At 38.8% G+C, this 22,361-nt stretch overlaps 1 protein-coding gene and 1 non-coding gene across 2 annotated transcripts in view; one reads left to right on the top strand and one right to left on the bottom strand.

Annotated features, from left to right (window-relative positions):
* Positions 1-22,361, bottom strand: part of ITGBL1 (integrin subunit beta like 1) — a 228,322-nt gene that overhangs the window by 134,239 nt on the left and 71,722 nt on the right. Inside the window, exon 3 of the mRNA XM_040267415.1 lies at positions 147-293. Coding sequence (XP_040123349.1) covers positions 147-293 — 147 coding nt within the window. The remainder of the gene's footprint in view (positions 1-146; positions 294-22,361) is intronic.
* Positions 764-836, top strand: TRNAW-CCA. Its single transcript has one exon. It is a non-coding gene; the product is annotated as a tRNA-Trp (tRNA).

Here is a 22,361-nt window from a genome sequence, read left to right as displayed (position 1 = left end):
GATTTATCTGAATTTCATTTAAAAAAAAAATACACTCAAAAGCAGTCTCACTCCAACGTTCAACATTTCTCGACGCCTACGTATTTCCATTAAGAACCCAACTTTGATGATTTCATCTGAGGATGCTCTGGGGACAGAACTCTTACCTGCATTAGAGCAGATGATGTCTTGAGAGTTCTTGCACATCTGGTTACTCTTTTTCTTGGTCAGGTCACAGCTGGTGGGGTACTGGCAAGCGTCACCAAACCATCCTTCATCACATTTGCATCTGCCACAGTCACACTTACCGTGGCCTGAGAATTTAACAACATCCAGTTAGACTTAGATTGTTCTCCAAAGAATCTCAAGAGTGATGCTGGCTCAGGAATGAACCATAATAAATTCAAACACAAGTACATAACAGCAGCTGGCGGGGGGGGGGGGGGGCGGGGAACACTATTTATACTCCATACAATGGACTATGTGGGCTTTATTTCCAAAATCGACTTTGATAACTCATTCTAAAAACATTAACTCATAGAGACATTAGGCTAGATAATTAACCAGAGGTCTAAACAACACATGATCAGAAATTTTAGCACCAAAAAAGTCCACCAGGCACTTGCACATTTAAGACACAAAAACCCAATAAAAATTGTTTCCATTTAGCTGCATTTTATAACACATAAAACCACAAACTCTAAGTAAGGAATCTTAGATAAAATTCTACTGAACATTGGCCTTATGTTTATTTGAATTTCATATGCAATAAAATTGTATATCTTCCCTGGTGGCTCAGAGGTTAAAGCGTCTGCCTCCAATGCGGGAGACCCAGGTTCAATCCCTGGGTCAGGAAGATCCCCTGGAGAAGGGAATGGTAACCCACTCCAGTATTCTTGCCTGGAGAATCCCATGGATGGAGAAGCCTGGTAGGCTACAGTCCATGGGGTTGCAAAGAGTCGGACATGACTGAGTGACTTCATATTAAATATATATCTCTATATATTTATAATTTTCCCACTTTGGGATAAGATTAACATGAAAAATAAGTATACATTTTGTTTCCTGATGGGAAAATTTGGTTCAGGAATCAAAAGGATAAGAGTCATAGCCATCTACCTTCACAAAAGTCTCTCAACCTTTCATTCTCTCAAATTAACATTTTGCTGTTTTTATTTTTGCGGTCATTAATTTTATCAAGTCTTGTTTGAAGAAGCCAGCCAATGTTTTTATTGACTGCATATTAGACAGAAGTGCAAAACACATACAATCCTTGGTCTTTGTCCTCAAGGGATTTACAAACTGCAAAGTCAAGGCTAATATGCAAAGAGGATTGTGTTATGTTCAGCCAGAACTGTTTGTTGGATGTTGTATGAAGTTGAAGGATGTAGTCTATGACCTACAGAAGAGGAGAAAGATTTTCTCGACTTCTTTGACCTTTAACTGGGCTTTGAAAGGTGAGCAGAGTTTGAATGGGTTGCAGGGAAAATGAAGAAGAAGGTGCTAGTCACTCAGTCTTGTCCGACTCTTTGTGACCCCATGGACTGTAGCCCACCAGGCTCCTCTATCCATGGAATTCTTCAAGCAAGAATGCTGGAGTGGGTTGCCATTTCCTTTTCCAGGGGATCTTCCTGACCCAGGGGTAGAACCCTGGTCTCCTGCACTGCAGGCAGACTCTTTACCGTCTGAGCCACCAGGGAGAGAGTATTTGTATATTATTCAAGATGATGGTGCTATGTCTTAGTGCCTATTTCAGGCACTATGAATTTCTCATAGGCCACAGTGAAACGGAATCATAGATCTGGGGCCAACAGTCATTCAAGGTGGTGGCCAAAACCCACACGATGAGGTCCAGATGGTCAGTCAGAGTGGATGGCTCAAAGACATGCCATGTGGGCATGTCAGGCAGAGCCGGGGTCTCTGATCGGCTCTGACTTTAAAACTCCTCTGCGTGTGGCCCAGTCCATGTAAGAGTTTCTATTCCTGTTGCATTTTTCAAATTAATTATTCTATTTTACAAACAACACCTTGCCTGCACCTTAATTGCAATTCACTTTATCCAGTGCATGTTACTTTGTCAAACTGAACGTATCATCTTGCATCCCTGTCTGCTCCTACACGATACTGTCAATCTCAGCCAACTTGGTATCACTGACAAGCATAAGTGATCTCTCCTGCCAACCATCCAGTCTATTTATGAACGTGTTGAGCCAAATTCTTAAAGTGGCTAAACCTCTTTTGGTGAATTAAGAATCTCGGTCCCTGTAACGATTCTTTAATACTATTAGTGTATTAGGTTAAACAATGTGAAATAGCCACTTTAAAAATAAATTTATTTATTTTTAATTGAAGGATAAGTGCTTTACAATATTGTGTTGCTTTCTGCCATACACCAACATGGATCAGTCATAGGTACACATAGGTCCCCCCTCTCTAGACTCTCCCTCTCACCCCATCCCACCCCTCTAGGTTCTCACAGGTTTGAGGTCCCTGTGTCATACAGCAAAGAAACAGCCACTTCTATGTAAATGTCAGCTATTTTTATGGTTCATCCCAATAATGAAAGCCCCATAGCAACGATGAAGAAAATAAGAATGATTTAGAAGAAAAGGAAGTATCTAGAAAAAGAATACATCTTTTATACTGGATGGAAGATTTTAAACTCCAAACTAGGTATATATGACAGAGGTGGGTAATGGTTTGTGGGTCAAAGGTTACAGACTTTTTAAAATGGAGAAGATTTGGAAAAATAGAGGAAAAATTAGGAAAATGTACAGATGATACTAAAAGGCTCATTCATCTCACAATGACTCCATGAAGCATCAGTAGAAGCTATATTTTAGGTGCTTATACCCCAAAGTTATTAGTACATGGAGGTGCAGTTTCAGAAGCTTCTTCCATAAAAGGCTTTATGATAAAGTAAACATGGAAAGAAACATGCTAGATCCTTCTCTTAGAGTCTCATGATATATACCAGCACACTGAAGCCCTTCAGAGGTCTTTTCAGGCTATTTAACTTTATATAGAATACACAATTTTTTTTTATTAGGGGGCCCCATTTCTTCACATCTTATGTTAACATCTTAAGCACACACTGCCAGCTAATGTGTTTTCACCTTTTCCTTAAGGATCTGACTGCAGGCAAAGATGACAGCCAAGGTAGGATAGGGTCAGCTGCTTTTATGTTTTATCTAAACTTCATGCCCAGTAGGGTCTTCTTGATTTGCTTTCCTCCATTTAGGAAAGCGCATGGGAGTAGACTTTTTTTACTGTCAAAAATTACCAAGGAATAGCCTATATAATTTTATCAGGAGATAAGTGAACAATGTTTTTAGAAAGAAAAGAATCTTTAAATAAGTCCTACTCTTTGAAAGGGAAAGTGTCACTCAGTCGTGTCCAACTCTGCGACCCCTTAGACTGTAGCCCAGTAGGCTCTCTGTCCCTGGAATTCTCCAGGCAAGAATACTGGAGTGGGTAACCATTTCCTTCTCCGGGGATCTTCCTGACCCAGGAATCAAACCTGGGTCTCCTGTGTTGCAGGCAGATTCTTCACCGCGAGCCACCAGGGAAGATCCTCTTTACCCAAGGTTAAAAAGAACTTTGGCCAACCTCAGGGAATGAGGCTGCTGTAGTATCAACACAAGGTAATCTCCATTGTAGTGTCAACAACGTGGCTTCGCTGAACATCCCGTTTGGCAAAACACTTTATCCACTGTGTACTAGTTTGCTGCAGCTGTCATCCAAAGTACCATAAACTGAAAGGCTTAAAACAACAAAACTTTCCTCACTCTAGCACCCCCAAACTGACATGAAGGTGCCAACGGCCTGATTCCTTCTAGAGGCTCTGTCAGAGACATGCTCCCATTCCTGTCTCCCACCTACTGGTGGCTGCCTGCAGTCCTGGTGCTCCTTGTCTGAGCAAGCTTTCCTTGCTCCGCTCCCGTCTTCATGTGGTTTTTCCTCTGCGTGTCTGTGTCTTCAAATCTTTCTCCTTATAAGTGCATGGGTCACTGGATTTAGAGTCCATCAGACTTCCGGAGGACCTCATCTTAATTACATCTTCAAAGACTGTCTTCCCAAATGTCACATGCAAGGCACCAGGTGGGGGGATTTCACCCATCCTTTACAGGGGCATAATTTAATCCTCAAGAGTTGCCAGTAATAGATCCCGATTACCCTCTTTCCTACCTAGATGGAATATTTAAAAGCAGAGACATCACTTTGCCAATAAAGGTCCATAGAGTTAAAGCTATTGTTTCTGTAACAGTCACATAAGGATGTGAGAGTAGGGCCATAAAGAAGGCTGGGTGCGGAAGAATTTATCTTTCAAACTGTGATGCTGGAGAAGACTCTTGAGAGTCCCTTGGACGGCAAGGAGATCAAACCAGCAATCCTAAAGGAAATTAACCCTGAATATTCATTGGAAGGACTGATGCTGAAGCTGAAGCTCCAATACTTTGGCCACCTGATGCAAAGAACCGACTCATTGGAAAAGACCCTGATACTGGGAAAGACTGAAGACACAAGAAGGGGGCGACAGAGAAGGAGATGGTTAAATGGCATCACTGACTCAATGGATATGAGTTTGAGCAAAATCCAGGAGATGGTAAAGGACAAGGAAGCCTGGCATGGTGCAGTCCATGGGGTCACAAAGAGTCAGACACGACTTAGCCACTGAACTGAACTACGTATTCACGTATAAGATGTGGTCTTTTTATTCCCTCTTAGATATGAAAATAAATGGCTAGAGCCGAGAGCAGCTGCCCCTCCCCATTTCTCTGCTATACTAGGAAGGCCTGAGAATCCCCACCAACAGCCCGGCTCAGGTCCACATGTGTGCTTCCACAGCTCTGCTAGCCCCTCTTCTCCCCGACTCCTCCCACAATCGAGGTCCCCGATCACCCCAGTCCCAGGACATCCGCACCACACCAGACTAGGGGGAAAGCCACAGCAAGCTCTGGAAGACATGTGGAGATCTTCGTGGTAGAAGGTCCTGGTCCCAGTCTCCTTGGGCTAGGGGGACAGAGGTGGAATGGACTACTACTCAGCCATGAGAAAGAAGGCGATCCTGGCATTTGGAACAACATGAAGGGACCTGAGGGCAAAATGCAAAGTGAAATAAGTCAGATGGAGAAAGAGAAATAGTGCGTAATTTCACTTACACAAGGAATCTGAAAATAACAAGCCAAGCAAACAAACAAGCCAAAAACCAAACTCATAAAAAAAAAAAAAAGAGGTTTGTACTTAACAGGGTGGGGACAGAGAATTGGATGAAGGTACAGACTTCCAGTAGTATGATGAATAAGTACCAGCATGTCACGTACAACACGATGACCATAGTTAACATACATGGGGCTTCCCTGGTGGCTCAGAGGGTAAAGAATCTGCCTCCAATGCAGGAGACCCAGGCTCAACCCCTGGGTTGGGAAGATCCCCTGGAGAAGGGAAACAGAAACCCCCTCCAGTATTCTTGCCTAGAGAATCCCCATGGACAGAGGAGCCTGGCGGCTACAGTCCATGGGATTGCAGAGAGTCGGACATGACTGAGTGACTAAGTGCTCGCACGCGCGTGCACGCACACACACACACACACACACACACACACACTGAAGCAGTGGTCCTCAACCTTTTTGGCACTAGGTGCCAACTTTGTGGAAGATAATTTTTCCACTGACCAGGGCAGGGAATGTTTTCAGGATAATTCAAGCTCATTACATTTATTGTGTACTTTATTTCTATTATTATTACATCAGGTCAACTTTAGATTATCAAGCATTAAATTCTGGAGGTTGGGGACCCTGCTGTACAGTATATTCAAAAGTCAAGGAAGTCAATCCTAAGAGTTCTCATGACAAAGAGAAAACAACATTCCCTTCTTTCTTTGTATTTCTATGAGATGACAGATGTTAACCAAAGTTATTGTGGCTATTATTTATATGTAAATTATTATGCTGCACACCTTAAGCTTACACAATGCCATGTCAACTGTATCTTAATAAAGCTGGAAATAAATCTTGATTTTTAATTACTATACCATCATTACTACTGAAAATAATTTTTCATCTATAGGAGGATAGATGTTAAAAAATTATTCTCTATGCATGTCAGATACACTGCCAGAGCCACACAGTAACCTTGAAATAGACTGTTTTAATCTGAGAACTCAGTTGGCCCTGCAAATCTAACTTCTTGTTGCTTAGTTGCCAAGTTGTGTCTGGCTCTTTGCGACCTCATGGACCATAGCCCATTAGGTTCCTCTGTCCATGGGATTTCCCAGGCAAGAATACTGAAGTAGGTTGCCATTTCCTTCTCCAGGAGATCTTCTCGACCCAGGGATTGACCCCTCATCTCCTGCATTGGCAGGAAGATTCTTTACACTGAGCCACCTGGGAAGCCCACAGATCTACTTGCTTTGGTCAAATAGGTAAACTTCCAAGACCAGCATTGTATCCTAATGTCCAGTGGATTCAAACAAGCTCATTTAATAATAGACACACTCAATTTTTCTCCTGTTCTTTCTAAGCCACTATAGCTCTTCCAGCCTCTCTAGGTATAAGAAACAAAAGAACAATGCCACATCTAAATTCTAAGAAAAGGATCCCTGTGCTAATTTTACAATTATTTCATGGTTTGTAATAGAAATGACTATTTTCAAGACAGGGGCACCAGTCCTTCCCTGTTTCTAAACGACTTCTTAGATGGTTATTTCCCACTTCTATGTGAAGGATGGAAGGATTCTGTGTAGAAGGGAACTTTGCCCTAGAAATGGAAAGATCTGCTCTCTGGTCTTGCCTGGACACTAATCCACACATGACCTGGATTAGGAAAGCGGAAAAGAGGAGAGGAAAGGAAAACTAATAAGTACTGGTTTCCCGGTAGAGTGATAAGTACTTTATGCAGGCTAGTCTCTTTGGCTTCCATAAGGAGCCAGTGAGATAGATTTTGTTTCCTTGTTTTACAAATAAGAGGAACAAAGTATAATTAGCTCACTTAGCTGAAAAGTTGTGTTTTTCCTGTTACAATCAACATTATCCATTTAGTTGCAATGCAGTAAACATGAGCGGTCAAACCAGTCAGTCCTAAAGGAAATTGGATTGCTCATTGGAAGGACTGGTGCGGAAGCTGAAGCTCCAAGACTTTGGCCACCTGATGTGAAGAACTGACTCATTGGAAAAGACCGTGATGCTGGGAAAGACTGAGGGCAGGAGGAGAAGGGGGCTTAGGGGATGAGGTGGTTGCATGGCATCACTGACTCACTGGACAGGAGTTTGAACAAACTCAGGGAGACAGTGAAGGACAGGGAAGCCTGGTGCGCTGTAGTTCATGGAGACACGACTCAGCAATTGAACTACAACAACAACATGGGAACAGCTTTTTGCTCCAGGAACAGTGGTGTCAGTGAGGACCGGCAGCTTGATGACACCAGTTTAGTCTCTGATGTTTCCTTTTGTAACGCACATGCTCAGAACTGGATTACTCAACACTTGTTGAAAGAATCCTAACAGCAAAATCATCAGACTTTACTATTGAAAATTGAACAATGCTAAGGCTGGCAGATTAAAGAATTCAGGAGTCTAGTTATCTGATTTCTCTAGACCTCACTGTGCTGATCCGCAAAGTTAAGAGATTGGACTGAATCACCCCCAAGATTCCTTTCACCTTGAAAACTCCATACTACAGCCTCAGTTATCTTGTTTTTGTTACAATAAACCAAGGTAGTCCCTTCAAACAGTGCATTCAATGTATTAAATCAGGGTGGTGGTGGTGGATATTGTTACTGAATCTGTTTGCTACTGACAATATCATGAAACAAAATCCTACTTGTTACTCAAAGCACCCACTAAAATACTGTACATTATCCTGATAAGTTTATTTTTAAAGTGGGTTTAGGTTGAATACTGCTAAAATTCAGGGATTTAACATTAGAATTCTGGTAACCTGAAATAATTATACATTGTAAAACAGAAAATATAAACTATAGCAAACAATACACAATATTTTGGCAGAATCTTGGGTAGTAAATTCACAAACATATAATTATACATCATATTCAAGAATTATACAAGACACTCAGACACAAGCACTAGCTTGGAAATTCGGGAAACCTAGGTGCTCATATATATTCTGCCATAGTTGGTCTTCTGATCTTCACCAGGCGAGTTAATATTCTAACATTTTAGGACTCATTTGTTCTTTGTGGTCTGGTAACTTAAACATGTACATAAATACAGTATTTCTCAAGGGATGCAGGGTATGTGTCTTTAAAGTGAAAGTCGCTCAGTCCAGTCGTGTCTGAGTCTTTGTGACCCCATGGACAATACAGTCCATGGAATTCTCCAGGCCAGAATACTGGAGTGGGTAGTTGTTCCCTTCTCCAGGGGATCTTCCCAACCCAGGGATCAAATCCAGGTCTCCCGCATTGCAGGTGGATTCCTTACCAGCTGAGCCACCAGGAAAGCCCAAAAATACTGGAGTGGGTAGCCTATCCCTTCTCCAGGGGATCTTCCCAACCCAGGAATCAAACTGGGGTCTCCTGCATTGCAGGCAGTTTCTTTATCAGTTGAGCCAACAGGAAGCCCAAGTGTCTCTAATGGGGAATTATTAGAATTGTCTTCCCTGCTCTGTTTTATCCATGTTTATCAAGAAGCTGGTGTTCCCACCCTACCCCATCATTAGAGGATGTACTATATTTCTCAGGTGTCTTGAGAAGGGAAAGGGAAAGAAAGATTACTGGACCAGATGATAGAAACTTTCAGTTCTCTATTCCTCTAGCTCCAGTTCTAAGAGCTTTTTCATCAGAAACCTCTACCAAGATTCCCTCATTTTCTTCTGTAATTAAAAAGAAATAAAATGTACCCTCATTTCCTTTAGTTTCTTCCTTGGCTTGTTGCTCTGTGTAGGGGTATTTTATTCAAGAGCGTCTCTTCATCTCAAGAAGCCACTCAAGTCTTGTGAAAGTCGCCCAGTCGGATCCGGCTCTTTGCAACCCCATGGACTGTAGCCTGCCAGGCTCCTCTGTCAGTGGAATTTTCCAGGCAAGAATACTGGAGTGGGTTGCCATTTCTCACTATCCACCAACAGTATTTCTTAGTTGATGGAAATGAACTTAGTCAACTGGAATCTAAGAATATCAGAACACTGTAACCAGACTAGGAAACTGGGAATGAGTGACATCTCCCCAGTTTTACTAGGAACAAAATGAAGCTCGATGCTCACCATCACCCACCTCCTTCTTATTTAGATAAAGGTATGTGTCAAGGAATCGGGTCAATGGGGATATGTATATATGGATCTCAATGGAGATACTTATACGTATATATGTATATATAGGTGAAACAGCTGTGAACGGGCAAGCACATGATGCAGGCTATGTATATGGACATACATACATGTTTATATATGTCCATATATGCACTCTTGGGTAGCTCACTCATGTATAACTGATTCACTTTGCTGTACAGCAGAAACTAATGTCACATTGTAAATCAACTGCATGCCAACAAAAATAAATCTTAAAAAGTCAATAGGAAAAAAAATTCAATAGAAATCTCCCATATAACAAAGCACACTGCCTGGGCAGTCATTGGGAAACAGATAAAATGATTCTCCATGACTTATCTTTCTAATCATTCTGCCTAGCATGCCTCCATTCCCCAAACCCTATTTTCTAGAAAATAAAACCACTTTATTTGTTTGAAAAGAATACCGGGCCTTTCCTGTTGGCCTTGTTGCAACTCCTAAATTCCAGTGGGCTGTGGGAAGGTTCCCCCATACAGAGCTTCTAAAATATGCCCAGAAGTGGACACTACAAGAAACATGGACTTTTAATAATCTATCTTTTTTAAAAATCTATTTTTTTAAAAAGACCTCTCCTATTGCTCCTTAAAGAAGTCTGTGCAATGGCTAAAACAAAGCTATGATCACCTCAAGGTCTTCAGGCATTACAATCAAGAGATTCTTGAGGTATTTTACCTTCAACCAACTAAAAAGAAGCAGATGGTAGCAATTTATTATTTTATTTCCTTCTCACTTACTTCAAAAATTAATAAACATTTATATGTTCAGTCCAACTTTAATGTAAATCTTCTAATAGCAAGGACTTTTCTATTAATTCAATAACCCCCTAGCGTACCTCTCCTCTAAGCTGTTCATAAAAGCATGTACAGAATAAAAGTTGTTGACAGTTTGGTTCACTTGATTGGAAAAAAAATGAAACTACTCTCTTGAAAGCAAGTAAAGCACTTTAAGTCAAGACATTTTCTACAATACAAAGATCAGTCAGCAGAAAAAAATACTTATCAGTAGTTGGCATGGAGACTAAATTGAGCTCACTACTATTCATTTTTAAAACTTTTTAGGAACTCAAGAAGTCATTTAGAAAATTGGAAAAAAAGTAACTCATGGACAAGGTAAAATGTTTTCAAATGAGTTGTCACCACTGGCTCCCTTTTAAAAAAATTAAAATCTAGATCAGCAGACAGAAAAATTAAATTGGAAATAAAACCAGAGGGCAAAGGTGCTTTTAGGATATAATACTCTGTTACACTGTTCTGACATCCCTACTCATTTTAGGAGGAGTAAAAACTAGACACAGTTCATTCACAAGTAGCTCTTATAGAAACCATATATATTGGAAGAGGAGAGGCAAACTTAACTGAGCAGTATGTTTAGAGGATGGAGAGGAAAGGAAATTGGCTTGGACACACAACTCACTTGGCCTATGGGATGCTAGTAGATCTTTATGCAGAGGCTTGAAATATGCTTTGCACAGCTGGGCTTGACTTCTTCTCTTTTATCATCAATTGACAAGACTGGTGGAGCAGATCTGAACCAAACGTGTGACTAGTTTATGTCAACCAATCCCACCCAAAGGTTTCCCCGGTGGCTCACTGGTAAAGAATTCATCTGCTGATGCAGGCGTTGCAGGAGACGCAGGTTCACTCCCTGTGTGGGGAAAGATCCCCTGGAGAAGAGAATAGCATTCCGCTCTAGTATTCTGCCTAGCAAATCCCATGGACCAAGAACCTGGTGGCCTACAGTCCATGGGGTCGCAAAGAGTCAAGCACAACTGAGCACGCGCTTCCACCCAAACCATGGACACATGAGCACAAATAGACTATTGCTATTTGAAGTTAAAAAAAAACAACAACAACAGAAAGAAAGAAAGGAAAGGTTGCCATAATAGCGTGCTCGCTTGTTTTGAGGCCATTAAAATCAAGGCGTTTCGAGAATGGGAAAAGAGTATGACAACAGTGGTATTAGCCTGAGCTCCAGAGAGAAGGAATATCTTCGCAGGAAAATATAAACAGTTTGGGAGCTTCCTTGGTGGCTCCGTGGTAAAGAATCCTCCTGCCAGTGCAGGAGACGTGGGCTTGATCCCTGATCTGGGAAGATCCCACCTGGCTTGGAGCAACTAAGCCCATGCGCCCCACGTATTGGGCCTGGTGCTCAAGAGCCTGGGAGTCACAACTACAGGGCCCATCAGCTGCAACTCCTGAAGCTTGGTTCCCCTAGAGCCCACGCTTCACAGCAAGAGAAACCACTGCAATGGGAAGTCCGTGCACCACAGCTAGAGAGCGGCTCCCGCTCGCCCCAACTAGAGAAAAGCCTGCACGGCAACGAGAACCCAGCACAGCCAAAAATAATGAATAAATACACGAAAGTTAAAACAAAAAATACAAACAATTCCAAACTTACCAACCCCCAGGATGCACTCTCTGTGACTGAGTCATGAGTTAAGTCATTCCCCACTCTGAAAAGTCATAGTTATCATCATAATCCATGATAGATAAGTTTCACCTACCATTCAATTTCAAAATATCCCTTTTTAATCATTCTAGATAATGTATTCCTTTTGTATTCCTTGCATTCCTTTTCACATTGGTATAGAGATATTTACTCTGGAAAATAGCTTTACCAAACCATACTAGAACACCTAAAAAAATACATATTAAAATTCTGAGTTACAAGTCACTTTAATTCGTATTATTTGGTTATCAAAATGACACGAAAAAAACAGAAAACCAGTATTACCATCCTCACCTACTGAAGCGAAAATTCTCAGTTAATGCCTTTAAACAATTCCTCTAAACTTTCAACTAAGCTCTCAAGTCCCCCACTCAGCCTGGGTACCCACAAGGGTGACCAGGAATGAAATCCCCCAGCTTTTTATCCTTTCTCCCTCTTAAGGAACCCTCATCCACTCTGCCTCCTTCCTGCAGCCCTAGAGGCTGTGTCGAGGTCCATTCCTTTCAGGGAGTCTCAATTTCTTTGCCATCTGGTTCTTTGGAAACCCTGCTTCCTCTCTCTCCTCTGACTCAACCTCAGCTTCGTTGTTAGCACCTTCCTCTTAAACCGTGAAATTCATCAAGCGTCTCCTGGTCTCTACTAAAGGTAATCAACACTCCCTCTATTAAAACCAAGTCCCTATTCTTAGTCTCTATTCCAAATCAATGCTCCGTTCCTTATTTAAAGGTCCAGGTAGGTAGTGTTCCACTGCCAGTCTCACCTTCTATCTACAATCTGATTTCAGTCCCACCATTCTACTGACATTAGAAAATTTAATATGCTTTTTATTCCTTAATTCAATTGACATTTAAGTCCTTATCAGTTGTTTCTCAATCCCTTGGCACCTTCCCCTCTTTCTCCCACCCTGCCACTTGTCCTTCTCTGCCTCCTCACCCTCCTCCATCCTGCCTGAACACACAGCATCAATAAAATCCATATTTCCCAGTGTATCTTAGACAATCTAAGGAAAGTAAGAAGAATAAAAAGAGACTGGAATATTTATTCTGAAGAGAGTTAATTAAACCTAAGCTCATCATTACACCACTGAATCACACTAAGTTTTAAGCAAGCTTGAACTAAGTCATGTTTAATTATTTTACTTTTTTCACTGGCATTCAGTGAACAGTTGGAAAATAAGAGGAAAACTCATAACGAGTATCAGAGAAAATTTGAAAAGGAATTAAAAGCAGTATTTCCTTTGCTGAGCCAAATATGCAAGCTTCAAGTTAAATAAAGTTAAATCTTCACATATACTCACTTATCAGTTTTCTTAAAATTAGCAACAGACTTTGTTCTTAGCTTTGATGTTATTTTTCTACCTAAAATATATCTTGGAGAGATTTTGTAAAGAACTGTGAAGGCGTATATTAACGCGTATCTGTGGAATCTAGAGAAACAGTATAGATGATCTTATTTGCAAAGCAGAAATAGAGACATGGAGAACAAACATATGGGTACCAAAGGGGAAGGGGGGTGGGAAGAACTGGAACTGATATATATATATATACACACACATATATATATATCTGTGTGTGTGTGCGTGTGTGTGTGTATATATACATACACACACACACACACACCCAACCGATACTATGTATAAAATAATTATACCTACTGTATGGCACAAGGAACCCTATTCAGTGCTCTAAATAGGAAGGAAGTCCAAAAAAGAGACGATATATCTGATTCACTTTGCTGCACAGTAGAAACTACCACAGCATTGTAAAGCAACTATACTCCAATAAAAGTTAATAATTAAAAAAAAAAAAAACGGTTTCACAAAGAGACTAGTTACAGGTGCAGGAGCACATCTGACACAACCACCACATGTATTTTTAAAATTAATTAATTTTAATTGGAGGCTAATTACTTTACCATATGTATTTATACTCAAATTCTGTTTCTGAAAACACTAGCTTTCAAACTGAACACCACTCTTCGTCCTACTGTTAACAAGTAGAGAAATCATAAAGAAAGTAATACCTTTGCTTCTATGTCACACAAAATGGATATACCTAAAAGTGGAAGATAATCACCTATGCTTTTAATATTTGTTCACCAAAAAGCATGTCTAATTTCAAGACACTGTAATATTAAATATTCTGTATGGTTATAACATGACAAGTAAAGAAAAATTGCAAAGAAGGGGCTGAGATTTGATTTTCCTCTATTTGAAACTGCTGCTGCTACTGCTGCTAAGTCGCTTCAGTCGTGTCCGACTCTGTGCGACCCCAGAGACAGAAGCCCACCAGGCTCCCCCGTCCCTGGGATTCTCCAGGCAAGAACACTGGAGTGGGTTGCCATTTCCTTCTCCAATGCATGAAAGTGAAAACGGAAAGTGAAGTCACTCAGTCATATCTGACTCTTAGCGACCCCATGGACTGCAGCCTACCAGGCTCCTCCGTCCATAGGATTTTCCAGGCAAGAGTACTGGAGCCTGCACCATTTCATGGACTCTGGCAGAAGACATGAGACTCTGGGTTCAGAGTCTAAGGACTGTATTACTCACATCAATAGCAGTAACTGAAATCTTGATTTCCGTCATTTGCCCAAGCTCCAGTCCCCACCGGACAACACAAGGAGGAGCGGGGGATTCCTACACATGTGGCAGGTTTATGGGAGAGAAACCTCCTGGGTGGGGATCCTGGTTCTTATCACATACGTGGAATAAGCATGCCTGTTGAGAGTCCCCAGGACTGCAAGGCGATCCAACCAATCTATCCTAGAGAAAATCAACCCTAAATATTCATTGGAAGGACTGATGCTGAAGCTGAAGCCCCAGTACTTTGGCCACTTGATGTGAAGAGCCAGCTCATTGGAAAAGTTGCTAATGCTGGGAAAGACTGAAATTAAAAGCAGAAGAGGGCAGCAGAGGATGAGATGGCTGGGTAGCATCACCGACTCAATGGACATGAATCTGTGAGCAAACTCCGGGAGGTAGTGGAGGATAGCAAAGGCTGCCGTGCTACAGTCCATGAGGTCACAAGGAATCAGACACATCTGAGTGACTGAACAATAAAAAAGCATGCCAGAATCTATGCCAAAGGAGGGCACTGCTTTATTACACTAGGTTATAAACAAACCCTCTTTGCTTCAGAAAGAGACACTGGCTGTGTCTTGCAAGACTCTCTGTACCAACATACATGAAAGGATATCCTGGAATGAAAGCAATCAGTGCCTGTGATGAAAAAAAAAGTACAGAAACATAAGAAACCCATGGAGAATTGTCTCCCAACCCCTATTCATGTCAACATCGTAGCCTACAGAGGTTTGCTTTACTCATTCTAACAGAGGCATAATATTCCCCTGTATATACACCACAACCATGTAGCCATCCCTTTTAATGTTTTCACTTAACTAGTTTTAATCATTTACTACTGCAAACGATGTTGCATACGGGTTCTTCCTTAAACAGGCATCTTCAAAGCAGAAGTGTGAAAAGATCTGCGGGATAAATTATTACAAGGGAAGTTTAGGGATAAAAGGGCATGCATACCATTAAAAGATTTGTCTCCAAAATGATACTAAATACACTCCCACCAACAATGTGTGAGGATTCACTTGCCAACACAACATGGAATATTACCAAGTAACCTGAGTTGATCTGAGCATCAAAAATTTTGTTGACATGTGTCAACTATGGATGAGATTCAACAAGTTTTCTTTGGTTTATAAATCATTATTTTATAAACAAAATCATTCTTTGTCTCATTTTCTTACAATTTTCTGCTTATATATTTTGCCAACTTTTCTATTGGTTGTTGGACATTTTCATGATTTTTATGAGCAGTGTATTTTATGTTAAAGAATTTAGTCTCTTTTCTGTCATTATATTGCAAATTTTTATTGGTAAGCTGCAGTTTCGGTTTACTTTCTTTTTGCAAGAGTTTTAAGAAGAATTTTTCTTTACTTATAAGTATCCTCACTATATATCTTTGCTGTGTGAACTTCAGCAAGTTATTTAATCTTTCTATATATCCCAGAATTCGTGTCTGTAAAATGGGAACAACAGTAGCATCTGTATTATAGTTATTATAAGGATTAAGTCAGATGACAATTGTAAAGTGCTTAAGATAGTGACTGTCACATAATAACCATTATGTAAGTATTTATTAAATCCTTAAAATTTTTTTCTGTGTTCTATAATTTTCTCCTTGAGTACTTGCATCTTCTCTTTGAGTTCATTGCTGAGAAGCAATTTATCCATTAAAAATAATCCTTTCTTTTTAATTTCATAACATAAGTCATTCATAATTTATTTTTAGCTTCATAGTACAGTCTTTCTGATGTTGACTTATTATCTGAGTTTTGATTATTATTTATGTTCTGTATTTCTTATATTATTTTTCCAGGTCTCATACTAATTTCTTATTTATTATTCATCACTGAAGAGAGGGATTTTTTCCTGGGACAATTATTTTTGAAAGGATAACATGGAAAGGAATCAGATAAGTGAACTTCTCCAGCAATATTGGTTTGCCCATACATGCAAATAGTTTATTATTAATTTCTGAAGGTAAAGTTGATGAATTACATGTTATATGAATATGTAAGTTTAATAGATATTCCCATAATGTTTTCTAAAATGGCTGTAAATGACTTTCATTTCCACCGAGGACTGTAAGTCACTTCATTGTTAATGTTTTCTCTTCTTCTTGAAATGCCCTCCCACACTCAACTGGAAAAGAAATCTTTTCCAGGCTCCATAATACCATGTACATATCTATTACTTCCCTAACCCATAATTATCTCTTGATATGGCTTTCTGCCCTACTAAACAGTTACCTTCTTTAGGCTATGTGCCATCTTAATTTTATATCCTTGGTTCCTATCCAATTTTCTGGCACACGGTAATTACCAAAAAAAAAAATTTTTGATAAATATATAGATGATGAAGAAGGCATAAAATTATTGTCCAGGGGCACACTACCGGTAAATAATAAAAGTAGTGATGAATCCAGCATTTTCTTCCTGCAAAGCATATTTTTCATACGTTCGTAAAAGTTTCCACATTTACATGAATATAAATTAAAGGACTCAAGCCTAGGTCAAAAACCTGTTTTATATATTTGAAATTATAATTATCCTTCAAATGACTTGCAAATGACTCTTATTCATTCTAATACTGGCAAAATTATGGTGTGTGGTGTGCACAGACATTAATAATAAGCTTTAATTCATATGATATTTTAAAGCTTGGTTCAAATATAGTTTCCATCTATGTAACCAAAGTTTGACATAGGATTAATAAACCCTCATTGCATAATTCTTTTTTTTTCCATAATTCTTTTTTTGATTAAGCTGCAACTAATTAACTACAGACAATTGTGACTAAAACTCAACTGCTTCTAATGCAAATACTCTTAGAGAATCCCTTCTTTTTCAGATAAGATATAGACAACACTTAGAGTCCATTCTAAGGTGAAAATACTTGGGAGTTGATTATAGTAATTTAATAGGTTGTGATCCATAAGACAACTTTAATTATCTAGCTAGGAGAGGAGAGGAACATTTTTGTTTTATGTGAAAAATGTGTATGTTTTTAAGTGAATAAGTTTATTTAATTAGGATTCTTAAATCTAGGAAGTTCAGTGAGATTACCATTGTGCTGTATGTTAATAAATAAATTGCCCAGTTGTCAAAATTTATACTTTCAACTTAACTTTTGCCAAAGCAACACCACAGGCAACAGCATCCTCAAACTGCCACATATTTTCAGTCTGAACGGTTGAACTCAAAGCCCTTCTTTGGGGACTTCCCTGTTGGCCCAGTGGTGAAGATTTGGCCTTCCAATGCAAGGGATGTGAGTTTGATCCTTGGTCAGGGAACTAAGATCCCACATGACTCAAAGCCAAAAAAAAGAACATAAACAAAAAACAGAAAATATTGTAACAAATTCAATAAAGGCTTTAAAAATAGTCCTCATCAAAAAAAAAAAAATCTTGGGGACAAAAAAAGCCTTTCTTTGAAATGTTCTATATCTCTAAAGACTAAATTGTATATGAAATTATATTAATCTAAGATATATATCCTATTTTAAATATTGTCTAAATTACTAGGTCAAAAGTTGTTTTAGTTCTTGGTAGTCATCAAAAAAAAAAAGAGAGAGAGAGAGAGAGAAGGTCCTAGAGATCCAATCCTCTGATTACCAAGATGTACTTTCTGGCAGTCAGAGCTGATATAATTTTTCTGTAGTCAGGGCTATAATAATCAACTTGATTAAAATATTATGAATTCACGTATCTCAATAGACTCATCATGGAATGCGGCAGGATGTATCACTTTAATGTGGTTGTCTCTATATGCTCACGATTCTTATAAAATGTGTGATCACAATCAGGGAGAGGAACACTGGATACCAGAAGAGGTCTAGGAAATAATTTATTGACAATGTAGATCATGTTCACCATAGGGGGGAAAAAAGGGGGGGTCTATTTCAATACAGAGATAAGCAAAGAAAGACTATGTATTAAACGTTTATTAAATGTCATTGGCTTCAGTACCTAAATACCATTGGTTTCTTGAATATACACAAGTATCATTGGCCCTCAGTATTTTCCAGGGACCAATTATTAACATGTGATTAAAATAAGTTAATCTGACCAGAAATCATCCTCTGTGATAAGGCAATATTTGCTACTGAGGTGATCACAGGAAAATTAATAGAGGTCTTGCACCAATTGACTCAAAACTTTCATAAGACAAAGTAAAAATGAGAGTAAGAGAGGAATAAATTAACTTTCATTGAGTACTTACTATATGTCAGATCCTATGCTGGGTACTTCATGTTCATTAGTACTAGGTTATTGACCTAACCCTTATGAGTTTAGAATCAGAAAGTCAACATGTAGGCCCAGGGAGAGCAACTGGCTTGTCTCAAATCATAAAATCTGATTCAAATCCAGTACCTATGAACTTGTGTTTCCCACCACACTTCTCAGTTTCAACACTCACTCTCAATTTTTCCTCCTTCCAACATAACTTTCAGGAACACACCTGCCTCCATGGTTCAGTATTTCAGAATAATGACTTAAGAAAGCATGTTATATAATCTTATTTAGATTGATTATGCTAGAGAAAGTGGATGCTGTTTTATGTATTTTTCTTTTCTGGAAACTAAATGCTTCTAGAAATTTAAAAAAAAAATGCAACATTGTTCTGGCAGTAAGCCTGATTTGGGGGAGAGAAAGGCAGTTAATTTTGCTCTTAGAAGAAATAAATATAGCCTTGTCTTCTGATTGATGCTTTTGAACTGTGGTGTTGGAGAAGACTCTTGAGAGTCCCTTGATTACAAGGAGATCCAACCAGTCCATTCTAAAGGAGGTTAGTCCTGGGTGAATGATGCTAAAGCTGAAACTCCAGTACTTTGGCCACCTCATGCGAAGACTTGACTCATTGGAAAAGACCCTGATGCTGGGAGGGATTGGGGGCAGGAGGAGAAGGGGACGACAGAGGATGAGATGGCTGGATGGCATCACTGACTCGATGGATGTGAGTCTGAGTGAACTCCAGGAGTTGGTGATGGACAAGGAGGCCTGGCGTGCTATGATTCATGGGGTCGCAAAGAGTTGGACACAACTGAGCGACTGAACTGAACTGAACTGTCTCCTGATTATTTGCCAGGCAGAGTCCTTTTAACTATAGGACCACCAACCTTCCCCAGGCACCCATATTTAAGAACAAGAAATTAAACTAAGGACCAAATACAAAACGTATGTCAAGAAGCTAAACTAGAGAGCCACACGAAATATATAAACTTCTTCACAACAGAAATTAAGCTTGTTGTCAATGTTTGATACAGTTCCTCAGGGTAACATGAGACATGTTCAGCTGGAACTTTCAGTAGAAAATGATGATGAATAAAGTCTTTGAATTGGCAAATCTTGCAAGGAAAATGTTTTGGTAACTCTCTCCATGAAAGTTTTCAGGAATGAAATTTTCTTCTGGGAGCTTAAAGACAGCTTGGGACATTTTTTGTTGTTGTTTGTGAAAATAATGACAATTTGTGTCAACTTGTTTTCACTTCTAGATTGATCTCAGATTCTTGGGCAAACCCTCAACTTATCCTTAAGAAATGACTCTAGACCAAAAGCTTACCTTTCCACAGAAAAATGCGCAGAGGCAGTCTAGATTCCAGCAAATCAGAGGAAGGTTAGAGAAATTTCTCCATTCATGATTTTCAGAGGGATTCAAAGATATTTTGAATGAAAATAATAAAAGTTCCAACTGGGTTAGTCTAGCCAGCATGTCTTTTGAAATTTGACCACAAACCTTTCAATGATAAAATTAATAAGCATGAAATGAGTAGTTACTCTTCGGATGTATTCTTGTCATTCCAGAAGTTTGCTCTAGTTGATGGTATTCAGCACCGGCTTAAATTCAGTTGAATGCTGATATTAACATCCAGCCATTGGGAAGAAGTTACCTCAATTATCTATTGTTAATATTGCTTAAACAGGATTTTTAAATTTTTCTATTTTAAATAATCCTCAGTTAGCTTAATTACATGCCTTTAAATAACCATGCAATAAAAATTGGACCTAATGTTAAGAGTTAGGACCTAGTGCTTCTAGGAGTTTACTGATAACTATAATCATCTTTATGATAGTGAAAGGCTATTATTTAGACTTATTATTTTGATCAATCTTTTTTACTTTATCACACTAGTGTTATGGAAAACAAAACATTTTGCAAGGTAACAGTTTAAAGTTATTCTGCATTTGTACATTCTCACTTTATAATTTCATATTCAGAGAAGAATTTCATATTTCAATAGCTTTCCTTCCCTCGTCTTAATCTTAAGTGCTAGGAAGTGAAGAAAACTTTATCAGGTGACACAGTGTTTAGAAAATCTGCAATAAAAATGCTGTTTATAATCTATGGAGCTTAGGTTTTGACAGAAAGACCGATTAACATGCAACTGACATCTAAATACACTGATACTGAATTCTAAAAATATACTCACTTATATTTTGACTCTGCTAAAATATATTTGAGCATCTACTAAGCAGAACAATTGGGAACTTGATTTTTTTTATCCCATCCCTTTTGAAACTCCCTCCCATCTCCCTCCCCATCCCACCCCTCTAGGTTGATACAGAGCCCCTGTTTGAGTTTCCTGAGCCATACAGCAAATTCCCATTGGCTATCTATTTTACATATGGTAATATAAGTTTCCATGTTATTCCCTCCATACATCTCACCCTCTCTTCCCCTCTCCCCTTGTCCATAAGTCTATTCTCTATGTCTGTTTCTCCATTGTTGCCCTATGAACTTGACTTTTAATTTGGGATGAACAACCACACTACTTGTTAGATAATGTACTGAATATTGATCCTCTCTCTGTATGCTCTTAAAATAGAAATTAGCTTCTTGGATAAGTAGAGAAATACTGCAAATGATTTTAGTGCATATTTGCTTTTTGTTTTTTAAAACACACTTAATAGTACCCAAATCATTTTTTAAAAATTAACATATCTTCATATAAACAGTTTCCTTCTAAGGACTCATTTGGAAAGATTAGTTCTTTAAATAGGTGTATGATTTAATTTAAGATGTACACATTTGTCTTGACTCTTGGAGAGCAAATTTAAAAGTATGAAACCTTCAAGAAAAGCACAAAATCACCAATAAATTACCTAAATTACTTAATAGGTAAGGTAGATTCTCACCAAAACCATGAAGTAAGTGGACATGACATCTTTCCAGTATCTGTCACTCTTTCAAATTCATGAAAACCCTCCCAATGAACTTGACTTCATAAACTATTGTATTTTTGTTTTTTAAAGTGTACGCCAATGTTCTTTGCAGCACCATCCACAACAGCCAAAGGGCAGAAACAATATCCATCAACAGATGAATGGACAAACAAAATGTTGTATATACGCACAATAAAATAAGAGTCAAGAAAAGGAGTGAACACAGGTAACACATACCATGCACATTTCATAGGCACATTTCATAGACTGAGATGAAAACATTATGCTAAATGAACTACACACAAAAGGAGAACTATTTTTTCTCCACTTATATGAAATATCTAATTGCTAAATTTTATCCCTTTAATGGCTAATTTTATTCCTTTTATTGCTTTAAAACAGCATGATATCTAACCCAAGGAAAATAGTAGTACTTGAATTAATACTTAACACCTGAATAAGTGAATAAATACTAATGATAACAAAAAGCTTGAAGAGAAATTTGAAGCTACAAGAAGGAATTTCAGTGCAGTGGTGGTAGAACCGTGAGAGTCCTACCATCTGACCTTGTAAGGAACTCTTAGTGATTCTTATTAATACTTAGTGACTTTTTAGTCACATTTTAATTTCATGAAATAATACTGAAGACCTCTGATTTGAACCAACTAGCATAACAGTTTCAAAAATCAACAAGCTCAATTTATAGTTTAAATACTTTGGTTGAACTTCACGAACTCAGCCATCATTTAAAGTTTATCTCACACACCTCCAAAGATTTTCAAAGTCAATAGGATTGTCTTGTAAAATATCTTCCTAAAATGAATTGGAACAGTTCTAACAGTCCTACTACTTAAAAAAAAAAAAAAAGGCTCAAGGTACTTTAAGACTGAGACAGCA

This window comes from Oryx dammah, unplaced genomic scaffold (assembly GCF_014754425.2).
Source record: "Oryx dammah isolate SB20612 unplaced genomic scaffold, SCBI_Odam_1.1 HiC_scaffold_24, whole genome shotgun sequence".
NCBI lineage: Eukaryota > Metazoa > Chordata > Mammalia > Artiodactyla > Bovidae > Oryx > Oryx dammah.
Note: the sequence above shows the minus strand (reverse complement) of the source record. Positions and strands in the feature narration are given on the sequence as shown.